At 35.2% G+C, this 15601-nt stretch overlaps 1 protein-coding gene across 2 annotated transcripts in view; it reads left to right on the top strand.

The window, feature by feature from the left end:
• The window catches only part of MAGI2 (membrane associated guanylate kinase, WW and PDZ domain containing 2), a 1708818-nt gene that overhangs the window by 1272517 nt on the left and 420700 nt on the right, over positions 1 to 15601 (top strand). For both annotated transcript variants that reach the window (XM_044678723.1, XM_044678722.1), the window contains exon 7: positions 13403 to 13460. In XM_044678723.1, coding sequence (XP_044534658.1) covers positions 13403 to 13460 — 58 coding nt within the window. The remainder of the gene's footprint in view (positions 1 to 13402; positions 13461 to 15601) is intronic.

Raw genomic sequence — 15601 nt, 5'->3', positions numbered from 1 at the left:
AATATGGATTATATAACTTTGGAAAACTTATGTGTAAATTTGTTATTGGAATAAAATAAAGATTTAAATTTTAAAAATAAAATAAATGATATTATATTATCCTACAAAGAAAAGGCTACTTACTCAATATTTTTCTTGGTGAAGAAGCCTTTTCCTCCCTTATCTCCCAACTCTAAACTTCATACTCCCCATTTTCTCTAGGGTGGTCCTCAAATAGAGCAGATATGAAATTCTGTGAAATCCCAACCACTTTATGCCCCAGTCAGAATAATGCATAATCTTGGTCCAGCCTAAGGAAAAAGTCAAGAGCCTTGACAGAGTATAATTCTCCCTGTCATCTTGCTCATTAAGCAAGTGTGTTGTGTAATATATGGTACTTTTTAAAACCACTTCACATCACAAATGGAAAGTTTGGAAAAGTGCCTTTCATCCCTTCACAACACAAATGATGTTGACAGCTGGCGGTTTTATTTGTTTTTCAAGCATTCTTTTCAAAATTGCTTCCCAGCTGCTTCTTTACCCTGACAAGAGCATGCTAAGCTCAGCAGACCAGATAACATATAGAATCCGTGACACAGCCACATCTCCTCATCTCCCTTCCTCTAATGCCCAGCTTGCTTATTTACAAAGTATGCCCACTTCTTAGGAGTTCTGATCTTCATGGATGCTGTTAGTTAATGGTATATCAGATCATCACAATGTTCCTTAAACCCAGCATAGCAGAAGATGCTTCAAACAGTCCCAGGGAAGACTTTACCAAACTAATCCTTTACACTTAAATCTTAAACATGTTTAACAAGGCTAAGTGAGAATTTTAGTTAATATTAAATATAGTTCAAAGGTGTTATCAAAGGTGTTAAATGGGAAAATTAGAGTAAGATCTTATGTGGAAATTATTTTGCCCATTATGATGAACAAAGGAAATGATTTTATTTTTTCCAAATCTTTAAATATATTATTTTGGTAGATATTTAGAGACTTCTTCTAGACATTGTTAATGGTAAAATGTTCTTGCATAACATAGGATGTCCCAGAAGTTTTATTGCAATTGATGCTTTAAACTGTAAGATTTTTATTATGCATTTTTATATCAAGTTCATTATACTTTAAAATACTTATTTAATGGGGAAAATGGCTATAATGTGAATTCATTGAAATTCATTCAAATGACAAATGTGGTCCTGACTAATAACATTAAGAACACGTGGGTCAATTATAATGGACTTCATCCATAGTACTTAATTTAATTTAGCTTTTAGAACCTTTCATGATATTCATATATGTTTGGGGTATTCACCAGAATGTAATATTAGCACTTAAACTGGAAGGACCCTTGTCAGTCACTTAAAAAAAAAAAAAAAACCCTTTACATTCTGTCTTAGAATCAATAATACTAAATATCAGTTCCAAGGCAGAATCAGCAAGAGTTAGGCAGTTGAGGTTAAGTTACTGGCTTGCTCAAGATCACACACACAAGACTAGTCATTTTTCATATTTTCCTCTGATCTGAAAATGTTGATAACAATGGCCCTCCCATCTCCAAAAGCCCATGATTTCATTCTTTTTCACAACTAGAATGATACCTGTGTAGTAACTTTAAAAACAGAGTTTAAATTAATGACACCAATTCTGATATATGTATATCAGAATATTATATATATATATATATATATATATATATATATATATATAATTATGTACCCTTCTCAGATGGAACCACTTTAACCCTTACATATAGAGTACAAAAACTATCAGAATTTAAGAAACCACATTGGGAAAAAACATATTTTTACTGACAAGAAAGTAGAGAATTAACCAGAAAATTCAAGCAAAGCCTTGATTTTGTTCTGAATCATCCAAGAATATTATCAAGTCAGTCTTGTTGCTGATCCCCCATTGATGTGATTTCTGCAACTTCCTAGTGTTTGAGTTTGAGCCTAGTACCTCCTTGTCCCCAACTTTCCTTCTAATCTCCCCATTTATTGGTACTTGGTGCCCACTTCTTTACTGATAACTCTCTGCATCTCTGGAAGTCTACTAGAGTTTCTTGCTGCTTGGACATCCAGCAATCATCCGTCCCAATTGACTTAGATTAATACTCTGTATATTAGATTTTTGGATATTTGGAAAGATATCCGAGTATTCTACTTGAAGCCCTCCCCCAAGGACACTAATTTTTATCTCTCATCAAAATTGCTGTCATACATAGATCAGGCACCCAATTTTCAACTTATGTTCAAGACTCATCACTTATCATGACTTTTCTCAACAACCAACCTCTTTCTTTCTCCAATATTTAAACACATGGTCTTTACCCAACTCTTCTAGTCATCCTGGAATTCCCAGACTTTCTCATGTGACATCCCAATACTGAGAGCCAGTTCTGATGTGGCACCAATGCCACTGAATAAAGAACTTAAATGGTATTTCGCAAGCACTATTTTCTCTCCTCACCCCCAATATTAGAATTCTAAATGTAAATCTACTCCCACTGCTCAGTACCAAGATCTCCTTGCTTTATACTCTCTCCCTCAGAAACTTTATCCATTACCAAAGCCTCAATTATTGCTTCTAAAAATGACTCAGATCTTCATATCCTGGCAACTCTCCTAAAATTCAACCCTACACTCTGGACTACTTTTTGGACATTTCTACTCAATTGTGGCACAATCATAAGTTCCTCCTTTTAACTTTCTCTTTTCTATCAGTGGTGCTATCATTCTCCCTAACAATAATGTTCATAATTTTAATGACATCTTTAACTTTTTCCTTTTCCCTTTTACCCCATAGGCTATCATTCATGAAATTCCCTTGGTCCCTTTTCTGTAATATCTTTCCCATACATGCCTCCAGTTCCATTCTCACTGCCACAACCATAGCCCAACTTCTCAATATCTCCTAACTACACTACAGCAAAAGTCTTTCAAATGGCCAGCACCTCTCTTTCCCCTTTGCAATGACCCCAACACACCACTTGCAGATCAATTATCCTGAAGCATTAATTTGTATGTGTATGCATGTTTTATTTTTCACATATCATGTTTGATTCCAAATCTTGTCATTCCCTATTGCCTAAAGGATAAATTCTTGAACTCCAAGGTACTATATATTCAGACCCTTGCCTGTCTCTCCATTCTTAGGTCCCATTATTCCCCAGTACAAAGTCCCAGGGAAATTCTGTTACTTATTGTTTTCTGAATTGTCCATATCATTACCTCTTCCTGTAATTCCCTTATCCCTCCTCTCTAATGTAAGTCTAAAGACTTTTCATGGTCCTACTTATGTTTTATCTCTTCTAGAAAGCTTTCACCAAATATCTTCATTTTCACCTTAACTGAATTGCTCTAGCACTTAAAATCAACACCCCCTTTGGTGGACTTATATCACTGTGAAAATGAAATATAGTGAGAAAAGTGCTAGGCTTGGTGATAATGCAGTTAGGCTTAAATTATTGCTCTTCTACTCACTCTATGAGCGCAGGCAGCAAGTCCACATTCTAGCATTTATCCCCTCTCCACTCATACAACCAGAACTTTATTTCAGAATCACATCACCTCTCCCTCGAAATATTCAAATAACCTCCTAATTGGTCTCTCCACTTCCAGTATCCCTCCTCTCCAACCTGTCATCCACGCTGTTGCCAAACAAATCTTTCCAATGCCAAACCCTATCACTCTCCTTGTCAAAATCTTTGGTGTTTCCTTACTGCCTCAAGGATCAAATACAAACTCTTCTGTCTGGTATTGAAAATCCTCCAGAATACAAAAATGTCCCCAAGACTTGGTTGGCCCCTAGGGATAAGGCTCAAGCTCTTCCTCTCAAGAGAGAGATTCTTTGTATCCTCTGCCTCCAAGCCATATTGATTCCTATTTCTGGTCAACTAAAGGAATAAAAAAGAACTACCCACATGGAGTCAAGCTCTCTAGACTCCACAGATGTCCCAGTACCAGAGGAATCTCCATATCTTGCCCTACAGATCAGATGGGTTTCCATAGGGAAGCAAGGGGAACCAATCTACCCAAGCTAAGTGCTGCAGTATATTTGTTGAATAAACATTCTAAGCTGGGATGAAGTAAACTTCTTTTTTTTTTCATCAATTTTTAAAAATCTGTAGTAGCCTCCTTTATTTCAGAAACTGAGCCTTATCTGACAGGGAATTAGCCTGAATTAGATTTACTCCTTAGAATGTGGTATCCCTTAAGGAGAATGTAAACTCCTTGAGATAAGGGATTTTAATCATCTCTAGTGCTTCATATGTTTAGCACACACTTGATAAATGTATGTTTCATTTAAAGCACCATGTGAATATGGACTCTTAGTAATTTTGTGCCAGCTCCTCATTGTCATTAACTCTGCAATCCCTCTCCCTCTGTCTTTCTCTCTGTCTCTGTCTGTCTGTCCTTCTGTCTCTGTCTCTCTGTCTCTCTCTGTCTCTGTCTCTCTTTGTCTCTCTGTCTCTGTCTCTGTCTGTCTCTTTCTCTGCCTCTGTCTCTCTCTGTCTCTGTCTCTGTCTCTATCTCTGTCTCTCTCTCCTTCCCCCCATCTCTGACCTTCCTTGGTGGTTGCCTCTGATACTCATTACATCTAGGACCAGACTACAGCCAGGCTTTATTCTCTAGACTTCTCACTAGCCCTGAAGCAAAATCAGATCAACTATGTCATAGTTCCTGGAAAAGGTATGTCAGTTTGCTCCCTCAAGTCCCTGCTCACCATCCCAGAAACTTTCCACCCCTATTAGCACTCTTTGGCCACTATCTCCAAATATGTATTATCCACCTTTTAGAACCAGAACTCCCAGAAGTCAGGGACTATCTTTGTTTTTGCATATGCATCTCTAGTGCTTTGCACAAAGTCCAGCACAAAACAAATGGTTTAATGAATATTTTTATTCATTCATTTACACAGTAAACTCTTTATGGATTGGGAAAATGTGTTTTGCCTTTTTTTAACCTCACAGGCCTAAAAACAATGAGGCTTAAATAGTTGTTGATGATAATCTTAGGATTCTATGAGTTGCATTCTTGAAAGTCAGCAGCATGTATTGGAAATACAGTTTAATAGAAGGAAAAAGTGATTTAGTGGTCCCAAATGAAAAAAAAATTGAAAAATACAAGACTAGGAACCAAAGCAGGTTGGGTTTTGTATATTAAAAAGCAATGTTAACTTGTATTTCCTTAAAACTAGAAGAAGAAAAATAAGCTGTGTTTACAGTTTACATTTTCATAGTATTTTCCTTGAAAACAAATTAAAATATTATAAATTCACATTAGTTTATATGAATTATTAAATATAAGAATAGTTTTACCACGATAAATCTTGATAAACCTTTGATAAAACAGAGCTAGAGAACTTAGAAAAGAAAGTTCCCCAATCTTTGCTAGTAATTTTATGCCATTGCCAAACAGGCTCCAGGATTTCTCCTCCAAAAGGTTGTGAATTTGAGACTATAGCTTTTCTTCTCTGCTTGTCTAATAACCCACCATCCGTCATTTGCATGCTGCTTTTATTCTTTGGTTAGTGTCCAAAAGATTTACATATTGCATGAAAAACTCAAATTTCAAGCTACCAGTTTATATAGTCAAACAGGTTCCTGGAAGAGACCTTCTCATTTCTTAGTGTCATCAAATTTTAGAGCTAAGAGCCTTTGGTGGAAATCAAGCCTCGGTATCTAGGTGGCTCAGTATATTAAATGCTAGACTTGGAGTCAGGAAGACCTGAATTCAAATTTTTCTTCAGACATTCACTAGCTATGTGATCCTGGGCAATTCACTTAACCTATCTTATTTGTGACTCAGTTTCTTAAGTGCTATCAACAGCATCTCTCAGATATGTTGTAAGAATTAAATGGGAAACATATGTAAGCCACTTTGCAAACCTTAAAAGTATTTTGTAAATGCTAGATATTAGTATAAATCCTTGATTTTATAGATGAGGAAATTGAAGTCCCCAAAATCAAATTGAATTTTTCTCTCAGAGGTTGTAAGTGAAAAAAAAACACCAAAATTCAAACCTACACTCTTTAAACCCATGCCTGTGGACTTCCAATCCAATATTATTTCCAAGTCTACAGTACTCCTTAACCAGCAGTTTGCTGTGACAACAAAAACAATATGGCTTTTATAGCTTCCTTTCCATTTTCTCCCCAGGCTGATCTTCATCCCATCCTTACGTGATAATTTGTCTTTCTTGCAAGGCTCTGGATCCCTTTATTCCTTAGCTTCAGCCAGATGTGCACTTTCCAAAGCCAAATCTGGCTATGGTATTAGTCTCTGGATTCTTTCCAGTGCCTCTTCAGCAAGTGTCCTGCCTGTGGACCCTTTCTCTCTAAGTGGAGAGACCCTTCTTAGAACGCTTCCCTAGTGTCCAGTCTTTTCTCTGTGGCCTTTCTTCTTTAGCCATTTTTGTGTGCGTTATGGTTTTGACGGCTTTTGTGGTACGATGGCTGGACACCTACTCTTGAGATAAGACCTGAGTTCAGATTTGAATTCAGACACTTGTTAGCTATGACTCTGGAGGACCCCAGGCAAGTCCTTTTGCCTCTTGTCTGTCTCAGTTTTTTCAGCCGTAAAATGAGGATAGGAATAATATCTCCTTCACAGGGTTATTGTAAGGATCCAATGAGTTAATATTTGTAATGCTTAGCACCTAGTCGGTTCTTAATAAATGTTTATTCTCCTCTTTTCTTCCTTCACGAAGCATATGGACCCCCTCTCAGAATAACGTTTTAAAGAGAATAAAATAAAATTTGTACAATAACAGTTGAAACAAATAATATTGAAATATAATTATAAAAATACTTTAAAAAAACAGATCCATAGAGTCCAAGTGAAGAAGCTTTGGTAGTCATGGTTATGCCAATTTTTGGTGATGGTTATACTATTTGTTTCTACCCAAATGAGGTAGGCATCTTTTTCCCCCCATTGCCTCTTGTCTCATTACTGGTACCAGCAGCACAAATATGGGCTGCTTGCTGAACCCTCTTGAAATGGACATTTCCAAGGCTAGCCCAGAGTACATTTAGAGAAGAGGGATATTTCCTCACAAACCTGTCAAAAAAAAAAAAACAACAGAAAACAACCCTGGCATATTTTGACTATAACACAGTAGGGATACCATCGAGGATTGCATTATTCAGAGGTGATTGATTTCTTCAGTGAAATTGAAATTTTTATTAACCATAAGCCTGTAAAAACCATGGCTTCTATGAAATAGAATGTATAGCATTACTATAGTTATAAAACATTAAAGTTGGAACTATGGGATATAGTAAACTGGACACCACACTATAAAACACAGTCTGTCCATCTAGTTCTTAGTAGCATTTTTTACCACTGTAAAAAGGGCAAAAGACCCATGCACTGAGACCCCATCTGTAAAAACATCCCAATCAATATATTCATGTAATCATTTGGGACCCAAATTCCTCACAGTACCAGCAGCATGGAGATCTATCATGGTTTTATAAGAACTCAAAGGTCAGTAGTGGTTATATTTCAATTATTTCAGGATATCTCATCCTTTTTCTTCTTTCTCTTTTTAATGGTAGAAACGTATCTCAGAGAAATATATAAAATAAAGACCAGCCTAAGAAGGTATGAGCCATTTTCTTTTGATGACTTTCCTGGGAAACTCTAATCTTATTGCCCATTTTATGATGACATTTACAGAAAAAGCTAACATGCAGATTAGGGAATACCTTTTCAGGAAAGAATTTAGTTATCACTGTATAGAGATTCCAACTAGGAAAAGATTGCTAAAGAAATAAAGCTATTCCTGGTGTGTGATACTTAATTATGAATAATGTATTTAACTAGTTTTTCTGGTTAGTAGAATACAGCTAGGTGGTGCAGTGGATAGAATACTGGGCTTAGAGTCAAGAAGATTTGAGTTCAGATCTAGCCTCAGACCCTTACTAGCTGTGTAATGTTGGGCAATTCACTTAACTCTTATTTGCCTCAGTTCCTTATCTGTTAAAATGGAGACACACTGAAGAAGGAAACAGCAAACGACTCCAGTATCTTTGCCAAGAAAATCCCACGGACAAGCCCATGGGGTCACGAGGAGACAAACTCAACTGAAAAACAACAGAAACAATCATTTAATCAGTGAAAGAATATAGTAATAGAATCTGATCAATGTATTTGAGCACACTACCTTTCGGAGATATGTTAGACTAGGGCACAATGAGACTATTTTTGCTTGACAATACTTATTTTTTACAAGGTGGTTTTGTTGTTATTGTTGCTTCCCCCATTTGTTTTGGGGAAAATGAAAGAGAAAAAAATGGATTTTGTTATATGAAAAAAATAAATAAAAAATAATTAAAGTAATAGCACAAATATTCCATATTTTTTATAGATTAATGATGGCATATATGATGGTTCTCCCTCCTATCAATGCAAATAGCAACCCTTTGAACATCATATCAATGTTTTTCCACAAAGAAGGTCTTCCTCTTGGTCTTCTTAGATTTTAAAGTAACACTTAAGCTATTTATTTATCTCTTGCTTTTTCTGCTTAACTGATATAACTCATTTGCTGATCAAACACTCTCTGGTTATCCTTTTTTGTCACTTCTCAAATGTAAATCACTGTTAGTATTAATACAACCTGCTTAGAACTACCATATATATCTCCCTGTTACCTTTTGGGTTAACCATAATTTTGATTCTTCAGATATTTTGGTGTTATACATAGCTAAATAATATCACAAAGCCAGGTAAAATATGCACAGCAGAATGGTAATTTATGTGCAATTTTCTTTATAGAATCTACATAATAAAAATAGGATACTAGAATTCAGTTTTACCAATTTCATCTTTATTATCATGAAATTCGGAACTTTGATGACCATAAATTGAAAATAACTTAGGACTCAGATATTGCAAATGCCTTGCTTAGCTAACAAAATTGAGTATTAAGAAATTAATAATTCTTTTTCTAATTTCTTGATTTTCCTTGTGCAAACATTGATCTTTTGAAGTACTGCTTTGTTTTCTCTCCTAACCAAAATTCCAAATATCTATGTCACATTATGATAGAAGAATTAGTTTATCATCATCACAAAATGTGAGGTAGTTCAGGAAATACTTCATTGTGTTACTTGTCTTTTTGAGTGAAAAAATGTATTAACTCCATAGAATCTATGCTTTCCCATTATATTTTTCTATAATGTTAACTTGGAGATATCTATGTGGATCTACCTTATTGTATATACAATTTGTGTTGTGTTGTATGTTTTGATAATTTCAAGATTCAGTTGAAGAGAGGTCAAAAGAAATGAGTAATGATATTATAATAAAAATATAGTTAGGGGCAGCTGGGTAGCTCAGTGGAGTGAGAGTCAGGCCTAGAGACAGGAGGTCCTAGGTTCAAATCTGACCTCAGACACTTCCCAGCTGTGTGACCCTGGGCAAGTCACTTGACCCCCATTGCCCACCCTTACCACTCTTCCACCTATGAGACAATACACTGAAATTAAGGGTTTAAAAAAATATATAGTTATCCCAGTTCTCAAACTGTGATCCAAAGGTCATTGATGTTTGATAGACTGATCTCTTGTACGATTAATGCTTATAGCATATGCTTTGGGGGGGGTTAATCAATTTCACACATGGGGTGTCTGATTATTGAAAGAAGACATCTATTACCTCATTTATTTCATTAATAAAAAAAAGCCAATGCCAAGACAATCTTCCCTTAAATTTAGTAAGTATTTTTTTTTTTGTGAGGCAAATTTGGTGGGTAGGAAAGAAGGTGATACATATGGTCTTTCCCCCTGCTTAAGTGGTCCATGATCCAAAAAATGTTAGAAAAAATACTCAGCTACTCATAATAAAATGTTTGCTACTAGTATTTTTGTTATATTTAGTACCCCCATGTACGTACTAAAATAATTAAGAATGTCATTTCATATTTTTTTAAAGATAGAAAATATTGGGACAAAACAGAAATTAACTTAAAAATGAATGTTTCATGTTTTTTTGACAATTTTAGGGATGAATTTGATGACTATGTCCCTCTAATACAATACCCAGATACAATGATAGAGAAGACTACTTTCCATGTTACAGGCTAACCATGCTTTTCTTTGACTTTTAGTATAAGTATCTATTGTAGTATAAGTAGTTTAGCATTTTCATTACTATCTATAGAACACTTAGGGCCAATCTATGTGATATAAAGATAGATAGATAAATAGATAGATAGACAGATAGAAAGATGGATAGACAGATAGACAGATGGATAGACAGACAGATAGATAGATAGATAGATAGATAGATAGATAGATAGATAGATAGATAGATAGACAGACAGACAGATAGACAGACGGATAGACAGACAGACAGACAGATGGATAGACAGATGGATAGATAGACAGACAGACAGATAGACAGACGGATAGACAGACAGATAGACAGACGGATAGACAGACAGACAGATAGATAGATAGATAGACAGACAGACAGACAGACAGACAGACAGACAGACAGATAGATAGATAGATAGATAGATAGATAGATAGATAGATAGACAGACAGATGGATAAATAGATGGATAGATAAGATAGGTGGTACTGTTAAAAATGATCTACAGCACTCCAGGATTCAAATGGATTTTAGAAAATAAAGCTTCTGTCATATTCTGTCTCTTTTCCTTCTTTGTCTTCTTCCCCAATCACTAGAGCCTTTTGAATGATAGAAAAAGACTCTGTAGCCCTACCAAAAAAAATCAATTCTACATGCTATGTTGAACTCCATATCTAGCTTTTCATCATCCTGAAATGGCATTATTTATTGGGCTGGTGTCCAGTAGCTTGAAAACCCTAGGAGGTTCTTGAAGTCCATATAGGTTACTCCTTTAACCTAAATAAATTGAGTCCCTATGTTTTCATTTATCTTATTAATAACACTTAAATAGTTAATTTGTCACAAATCTTGGTGGTAAATAGACTGCAGGGCTACGACTAACAGACATTCCTACTATCCACATCACAGAGGTCTAACAAAAATGTTCTTCTTAGATAATCTTTCCTTCGTCATTGTCTTCAATGCACAATTTCCCCCATGCTTGCTGTCACCATCTTTTACTTCATACTATCCCATAATGAATCGAGTTAGGACTCTTCTGTTGTACACAGTAACAATTAGCTAGTCTAAAATAACTCATTTTAGTGGCAGATGAAATTCTATAATAACTCTTCCAGACAGTTCCTTCTATTCCTGGGTCGCTCATGTGCATTATAACCATAGCTATTCAGACTTTCAACATTATTAACTCATTAGGCGTCATGATGGAATGGAAGAGCAGGTTTAGGTCCTAGCTCTGAGACATCTGGCTGGTTGACTTAGGGTAGCTTACTTAATCTCTCTGAATATTTTTTTTAGACTACAAGCTCCAGAGAAAGTGTTGGTCTGTGTTGCTAGATGGAATTTCCTTTCTTAGGAATACATGAATTAAGAGGATGAAAAAGCAATTTTTAACCACCGACTATTTGCCAAGCATACTACTAAGTTTGGGGCATATAAATAAAAAATCATCATAGTCCTTGATCTCAAGTTGCTCCTTCCATAAGTAGGAAGACAGTCCATAAAAGAAAGTGCAGCTGCCAGACAGATAGAAAGTCCCAGAAATCCTGAGATTATTATCAAAATCCTTGGGGTCCTCAGTTTATAAGTAGGTCTTAATGACAGAATGGGGCATAGAAGAAAGGAAGAATCTATTGTTTAGTCATTTTTTGGTCATGTCCAATTCTCTGAGACCTCCTTTGAAGTTTTCTTGATAAAGAAATTAGAGTAGTTTGTAATTTCCTTTTCTAGCTCATTTTGCAGATGAGGAAATTGAGGCAAGCACAGTTTAGTGATCTGTCCAAGTCACAGAGTCATTTAAGTGTCTCAGGTCAAATCTTAACTAAGGTCTTCCTGACTCCAGCCCTGGCACTCTATCCACTGTGCCACCTAATTATACCAATGAAATCAAAAGTCCAGTTCCTATCCCAACCTATGTGAATCACACCATGTAATAAAAATACACGTGTAAGTACAGTTAAGTTGTTGTATAATCTGTCATCAGTTGAATAGGTGTAAAATGTGTGATTCTTTAAAAAAGGTAATATTCTAGTCTCTGACTATTATCCTCAAAAGACTTTTCTCTATAAAAAAGGTTAATTATCTTGAGTCTAGATTATATACTTGAGGTGTGCTTGAGGGTTAAATGTATATTAAAGAACTTCAAACATGAATAATTTTTAAAGTAATCATAGAACCAAGACATTATACCCAAACAATGAAGCATTAAGCATAATTTGCATATTTTAAAATTCCTCAATATTTTAACTTATAGGGATTGGAACTGCCAAAAAAGTATTTTACATAGAGGAACATTTTTCAATGCATCTCATTTAGGGTTCAACATCATTATGCACAAAATAAAGTATGCTAATGCTTAGCAAGTAAACAATCTATATATTTTCATTATAGTCACCTCTTATCTTGTCTCTGGAGGAGAATTAATTCTAAAGGCTTATTAACTTGAGAGGAAATTATTAAAAGTCAGTATCTAATTTTCAAGTTTGCCTACTGAATATCACATTTTTGTATCTAATTGAATTCATGACTTTTCTGAGACACTAATATGAATATTAAACTTACCTGCTAAGACTTGAACACATGAACTATATTGTCAAGGGAAATATATATATGTATACATACATATATATGCATAATTTTATTTGTTTAAAATTTTTTCATTAAAAAGGCTTTTGGAGGCATTTAAAATGGGATGAAATGATGTTTTAGTTGATATGTAATTTCATCAGTGTGAATGTTCTTTGTAAAAAGGCAGATCCACAGTTCTGTGAATCCTCCATAGTGGATAGAATATATTGTATTTTTAAAGTTGTTATAAGTTAGAAAATGATATCGATTTGTCTACTGTATAAAAAGGTGAATTATAAGTTCATTATTCCAAATAGAAATTAATTTAAGATACAATATCTCAGTTTATATCATCATTTATCATTGTATCATCTCAGGATTATATTTGGAAAACATCTTCATTAGATAATGTTTCTTTTTATATGTAGATATAATGGCTTTTGTGACTTTTAGTAAGTAATTCCTCTGTTCTTCCCCCATCTTGAGTAAATCTATAATATTAAGCTACCCTTGCTATTTGGCACAGTACAAACAGTTAAACCCAAAAGCATTGTTCTAGAGAACTGTAGTCTGTTTAACTGACAATTTTCAAGCCTGTACTTGTTCTGGATGCTATGATATATATCTAAATTTGGCACTGCCTTTAAGTACTATATTGAAGTTTATTGTATGGTATCTTCAATCACTGTAAACTAAAATTATATCTTTTTTATCATAAGATGTGATTTCTGTGTTTTATTTTTCAGAGCTTCCATATGGCTGGGAGAAAATTGATGATCCCATATATGGCACTTATTATGTTGAGTAAGTCTTGAAGTGTGATATTAATTTGTTATTAATATGTTCTAAAATTATATTAGTTTCTCATGTATTGAGCATCTGTGGCTTAAAGTTCCTTTTATTTCCATTTCATCCTTCTCTGAAGTCTCCACAAATAATTTGCTTGAAGCATAGCCACACTAGATTTTTCTTTGCTTCCCAAGTTGGTTCAGTTGCTACTCCTTTCCTTTGACAACTGGTTTTAGGTACCTAATCCAAAAGTAGATTTCAAACTCTGCTGTTCAAATGGGAGATAATTAAGGATATCATAGCAAATGTCATTTGGGTTCCCATCACAATGTTGGAAGCACTTGATTGTTCACAGACAAGATATTCTATGGAAATGAGCTAAAATTTTAATTTCTTCCAGATGAAGAAGAAATCAAAAGCTGGATTTTTTTGGCTCCCTAAAGCCAACTGAAAATTAATGATACTCTATTGATATGATTTTTCATGTTATACATGAGATGGAGGTCCATTTCTTCCACTTACCCCAGTACAAAGTTTGCCCTACTTAGGCATTTCCTTTCTTTAATAAGGGCAAGAAGAGAGTCTGTTTGTACCCATATATTTCTTGGGGAACTAAGTTCAGCTTTAGTTAATTTTTTTGGCCACTTATATAATCAAAATTTTGTTGAAGTGCTCCGTTCATTCAAGGAGTTCATGTCAGACCCCACTTTAGTTGGAACCACCAAAGGGATAAGAGTGATGAGTAAACGAGTCTCTTATTTTGTAACAGAAATAGATATCTCACTAAATTAAAAAGAGAGAAGTCACAATAACCTTGTTCATTAGGACACGGTGTTCAGACATCATTGTAACTAGAGAGGAAAAGACTCCTACCAGAAACATCATTTAATATCCAGTGTTGACTTAAAATTCTACCTTTGTTACCAAAGCCACAACTATCAATAGTGGCAAGTGCCACAAAAGCTTCTGGAGCAAGGCAAATTCAGTCTAAGGTGCAGGGAAGAGGGAGAGACCTTAAACACTGGGAAAGACCCATGGTAGGAGAAAAGAAGCATATTTTTTCATGGCTTCTTATTTAAACTAATTGTTCTTGCTAACTCAGATGTTTAAGTAGTTGCTTCTATTCGATGGAGGAGTACAGAGACTATTATGGCCTTGGTGCAAAGTCCTAGGACCGTACCCTACTTTCAACATGTCACTTAACCATTCTTCTCCTCCATTTCCCCCTATGTAAAATGAGGAGGTTATTCTAGATGATCTTTAATATCCCTTCCAATTGTAAATCTATGATGAATTTAGTGTGTGTCTTTTTTAAAAGATTTCAAGATATTCGTTTTGACTTCTTCTGACAATCCCCACTTCTTTTTCCCTACCTGTTCTATCACCATTCCTCCTCATTCCCCATGCCTACAAACCTGGCACAAAGTATTCAATTCTATTCAATAAATGTTAAATATCCATTATGTGTAAGATATTGTAGTGGGGTGGGTGGTAGGGAAAGAGGAAGATTTTCCCTGCCCTCAAAGAACAAAAAACAAACATCAACCAGAACATTAAATCTAGGACATATAGGTAGATAAACAAGTACCAGGTAAGTTAAAAAGAGAAAGATCCCCAACAAGTGATGTAGGAATGGGGAATCAGAGGAAACTTCTTGGAGGAAATGGTACCTGACCTGAGTGCTGAAGCAATCTAAGAGTTTTGAAACAGTATTTGCCAGGCATCCAATATGCCTTGTATTAAAGCCAGTATATGGGAAAGGATTGGTTTTGTTTGTTTTAAGATCAAGACTATTTTTTTTCTTTGCAACTTTCTATACTCTTCTCCAAATTGTGTCCTCTAAGGCCAGACAGAACAAATCTATTCTCTGTTCTATATAATGTTGTTGCTGTTCAGACATGTATGACTCTTCATGACCCTATTTGGGGTTTTGTTGGCAAAGATACTGAAGTGGTTTGACATTTCTTTCTCCAGCTCATTTTACAGATGAGGCAAACGAGGTTAAGTGACTTGCCTAGGATCACACAGCTAGTAGGTGTGTGAGGCCAGGAAGATGAGTCTTCCCAACTCCAGGGCCAGCTCTCTATCCACTGTACCACCTAGCTTCCCCTTCTACATCATAGCTCTTCAAATGTTTAAAAACAACCATATTGTCT

Source organism: Gracilinanus agilis, chromosome 5 (genome assembly GCF_016433145.1).
Source record: "Gracilinanus agilis isolate LMUSP501 chromosome 5, AgileGrace, whole genome shotgun sequence".
Lineage (NCBI taxonomy): Eukaryota > Metazoa > Chordata > Mammalia > Didelphimorphia > Didelphidae > Gracilinanus > Gracilinanus agilis.
The sequence above is the reverse complement of the archived record's forward strand: the minus strand, read 5'-3'. Positions and strand labels throughout refer to the sequence as shown.